Source organism: Fragaria vesca, linkage group LG3, assembly GCF_000184155.1.
Source record: "Fragaria vesca subsp. vesca linkage group LG3, FraVesHawaii_1.0, whole genome shotgun sequence".
In the NCBI taxonomy this organism is placed as follows: domain Eukaryota; kingdom Viridiplantae; phylum Streptophyta; class Magnoliopsida; order Rosales; family Rosaceae; genus Fragaria; species Fragaria vesca.
In genome coordinates, this window is record NC_020493.1 from 7,264,821 (window position 1) to 7,269,354 (window position 4,534).

Consider the following 4,534-nt stretch of genomic DNA (forward strand, 5'->3'; position numbering starts at 1 on the left):
TTAAGGCTTTCAAAAGTTTGATTTAGTTTTAATGATCTTGAACGGTCCAGCTTATGTCAAACTAAAACCGTTGAAGGTCAATAAAACTAAAATGAACTTTTGAAAGCCTTAACGATCACCAAATCATATGAAATTTTGTAGAGGTAATCTACTCATATAGACCTAAGATATGAACGGTGGAGATGTAAAATTATAATCGGGTGTAATGCCCTATCCCTATAAATGGCTTAAAATAGGGATCCCTCATTAGAAGGGCCCTGTATATATGTATGTATATATATATATAGTGTGTGTATATGCAATGATTCTCAAGACTTGATGCATTACCCATGATTATTGAACATTTTAATTCTAAAAGTTTCGTTCAGGACTTCGGTGATGTATTATCTTGTTTTGTTTTGAGTCGATAGGCTCAAAATTTCTTAAAATCAGAGTAAAAGGCTTATTAAGAATAAATTTTGTCAAAAAAAACCCACGAGAGAAGATCTAGATAAGGAAGATGTTAACAAATAGAAACCATGCGAGGAAGATCTTAACAAGATAAAACCTTTTATGAAAAAATAAAAACCAACCTATTGAGTAAAATCTTACTACTCTGAAACTGCTTTAATTTAGTAGTTGTTTTTTTTTGTTAAATAAACTAAGTAGAAGATTTAGAAAGGAATGTGTATTTAGTGAATAGGTTGTGTATTTTCAATGAGGGTATTTTGGAAAGTTTGGATATGTGTACGTATTTAGTAAAATGTTAAAATAAAAAAGTTAATAGGAGGTGTATTAAGTATGGAATGTATATGTAGTATTTAAGGATGTGTTAATAAAATTTCTCGTAAGAGAATGTAATTAGTCTTGTAAGCAATGCTTAGTAGTATTAAAAAAATGGTTTACAATTGTTGAGTAAGAATGTGCACGAAGCTTAAATGTTACCTAACATAATTTCACTTGTATTCATTAATAGAATAGTGGACCTCATTTTTTTCCGTTACCTTCCACGCCACACCCATTCTTAAAAGCCCCAAATACATAAATGTGGCTTTGGTCCACGTGCATGATATGATGTTTTAAATTGTGAATCGGGCTCGAATAATGAATTGGGCCTGATAACTAGAATTTTAGGCCTCAACAATGGGAAAACATAGATCATTGGCAAGTTCATGGGAGAATAAAAAACTAAAACTAAAACACGCCTTTGCCCATGAGATTAGGCTTTAGGAGGTTTAGACATCTTCACAAAACTTGTCTTATGCAGTTATGCTCTTCCTTGTTTGGCTCTGGCTTCGACTTTGGTCATTTTCGGATCTAGATTTTGGGCACCCGAACTTTATTGTAAAACTTCATCATGTGTTGTGCACACGAGATGCTAGCAGAATGTCCACAACCTTCGCACTAACAAAAGCACGAGAGGTTGTGAATGACTTGGTGACGTTGTAGATGGAGGACGACGCCTTGAAAGAGGATGTGTTGGTTTTCTTCAAAAACGAGGATCGGAGATCATCGCTTTTGATTGTTTGGAGAGGAAGAGATTTAGAGTTTAGTGGTTATTGCGGCATCTTTAGGATTTGTGTTTAGGAGGCTAGCTAGTAAATGTAAGAATTTGATTATTTTCCAATTTTCATGTATTGTCTTAGTACATTACTCCAAAAAGGATATTGTTCATTTGAACAAAATTACATTCAGTCAAAAGCTCAAGCGTTATTGAATTAATTTGATAAAATAAATTGTTAGAAAAGTCAAAATCAATGAATAATATATGTAACCAAGAGAACTAAAAAAAGGAAAGAAACTAAATACAAAAAAATAAAAATAGAAATATTTTTTTGGATGAAAAAATGGACATATATCGGAATGCAGTTATTTCAAACAATATATACATATAGAAATGAATTATTGCATTAATTTGAGAAAAATAATGAAAGGTTAATATTTGAAAATTAAAAATCAGACTAAATACATCTGAATAAAGATAGAAAGATTACAACTGTTTAAAATTTAGTAGTATATAAGCCCTAGACCTCATCATCACTATCACTACAAAACTAAGCCTTGGAAAAGAGATCAGGATGATGCGTACTCAGTGCTTCCTCCTTGCGCTCTTTGCTTTCCTCGTTCCTCTGGTCGCATCTGCTTTCAGAGGTCCATCTGAAGATCAGATTGTAGGAGCTTGGGAAATCATCAAGGATATCGGCGACCCGCATGTGCAAGAGATCGCCAAGTGGGGGGTCTCGGAGTACAACCGGCAATCCCACAAGGGGTTGGTGTTCCAGAGAGTGATTTCGGGCCAGGAACAATCAGTAGCTGGATGGAATTATAAGCTTATCACTAGTATCAAGGATGGATCCTCCATTGTGAACTATGAGGTCTACGTCTATGAGAGGGTTTGGGAGAATTTTAGACAACTGATCTCCTTTACTAGAAAGTAAAATTTAGGGTATGGATCTCAATTTGTACTTCAGTTATATCAAATTTTTTTATAATAAAGAAATGGAGATCATATCATGTCAGTAACAAAGGTTGCATAGTCGATGGTCAATAATCGCCTGATGATCACTCTTAATTCTCTGGAATTGAATTTTTTGTCTTTGATTTTTCTTCTTGTTTTTGAGTTAGCTTTAAGACTGTACTGCACAAGTATTGTCCTGCCAGAAACCTAAAAATTGTCTGAAGTTCATGATCTAGAAGTATAAAAGAACAAAAATATCTATGGATATCTTTTATGTGTCAAAGAAGAAAGCTAGAGATCCTTAAAAGAAGAAGAAGAAGAACAAGAAAAAAGAAAGCAAGAGATTTTACTCCAATATACGGGGAGTGATCACTCAAGATGGATGTGATTCCTTTTACCGCAATATTGTGAAGTAAATCGATATTTTGTTAAAATATAAACCGATTTTTCGATTCAATAGAAGCCAAAAGAGATGAGATGAATAGGGTCTCATGTCTCCGTGTCTTTTGTGACACACATTTTTGGGACATGTGCTATTTGCAGGAATGAAAATGGGGATTGTCTTAGTGTATTGGCTTCGCCTGGAACATGGTTTCTAAGTCCTCACTCTTGTGAATTTCTAGTGCTGGTTAACGGACTTTATTTTTGTACCCAAGCTGGATTTACAAGGGTTGAGTGGAAAGTGATTCCCAGTATGTGTTAGCAGCTCTAGAGTCTTCCCAAGAGGACTTGAGTGTGGATGGGGCTCTTGTGGAGAAGGCAAAGTTTCTGATGCGGTGTTTTGAGTCATGTCGTTGGTCGTATGTACCTAGGGAGGCCGACAAAGTAGCACACAAAGTGTAAAAGAATGAATTTCTGCTTGATTTCATTCTGTGTGAATGATACATATATATAGATACAACTGCTATACAATTATGGTAATAATCTACAGTAATGACAATTGCATATAATTAGGAAGGAGAATCATAATCACTCTTGATTTGAGGAACAGAGTGATTCTCACTAACACCCCCCCCCCCCCCACCCCCCCCCCTAAAACTAGACGGGCCTGCCCGGATAAGTTTGCTAGCATGAAACATATGGCGAGGCTTGTGAAGCGGCTTGGTGAGGAGATCTGCAGGTTGGTCTGGAGATGGGATGAAGCAAACACGGGGGCTACCTGTGGCCACTTTTTCCCTAACAAAATGGCAATCGAGTTCGATGTGCTTTGTACGAGCATGGAACACAGGATTTGAAGCCATATAGGTAGCGCTTAGATTGTCACAGTATAGCAAAATGGGATATTGAATGCGTGCTCCAAGTTCAAACAATAAGTAAGCTAACCATGTTGTCTCAGCGCTAGCATGAGCAAGAGGGCGGTATTCTGATTCCGCACTTGATCGAGCTACAGTGGGTTGCTTCTTGGAGCACCAAGAGACGAGGTTGGAGCCAAGAAAGATAAGGTATCCAGAGGTGGAGCGACGAGTATCTTGGCAGCCTGCCCAATCAGCATCCAAATATGCAGTGAGCTGAACTGGCTGACGCTAGGGGCGGAATTGAAGACCGTAGGAGAGAGTGCCCTTGATGTAGCGTAGGATGCGCTTGACGGCAATGAGGTGAGGAGCACGGGGCTGACTCATGTATTGGGAGACAGAGTTGACGGCAAAGGCTATGTTAGGTCTGGTGATGGTGAGATATTGCAAGGAACCCACCACACTACCAGGACAAGCACTTTAGCCGACGAAAAATTTTTGTCGGCCTGTTATCTTAATTCGTCGGCTAAGATCTTAGCCGACGAAGGCTCATCGGCTATAGTGTCGTCGGGAAAAGGTCGTCGGTGATGATTTTAGTCGACAAAATTTTTTTTTTCATCGGCTATAGTCCCACAGTTAGCCGACGAAAAACATGTCGTCGGTTTTTTTCCCAGACTTTAGCCGACGAAACAATTAAGATATTCATCGGCTAAAGTGTGTAATAAATAATTAAAAAATAACTATAGCCGACGAAATTTACTATATTTCGTCGGCTAAACCTTATAAAAAATTAAAAAATAACTATAGCCGACGAATATAGTATTTAAATATCGTCGGCTAAAGTTGTTGGGTTTTGAAAAAAAAA

The 4,534-nt window shown here is 37.3% G+C and overlaps 1 protein-coding gene across 1 annotated transcript; it reads left to right on the forward strand.

The window, feature by feature from the left end:
* Nucleotides 1–2,060: 2,060 nt before the first annotated feature.
* LOC101308853 (cysteine proteinase inhibitor 8-like) lies at nt 2,061–2,417 on the forward strand. The gene has a single exon (XM_004295525.1). It carries the CDS (start codon nt 2,061–2,063, stop codon nt 2,415–2,417), a length of 357 nt encoding a protein of 118 aa, XP_004295573.1.
* Nucleotides 2,418–4,534: the final 2,117 nt, after the last annotated feature.

Excerpts from the sequence above, each read along its gene's own strand:
- LOC101308853 (XM_004295525.1), top strand. The coding sequence starts at position 2,061 with ATGCGTACTCAGTGCTTCCTCCTTGCGCTCTTTGCTTTCCTCGTTCCT.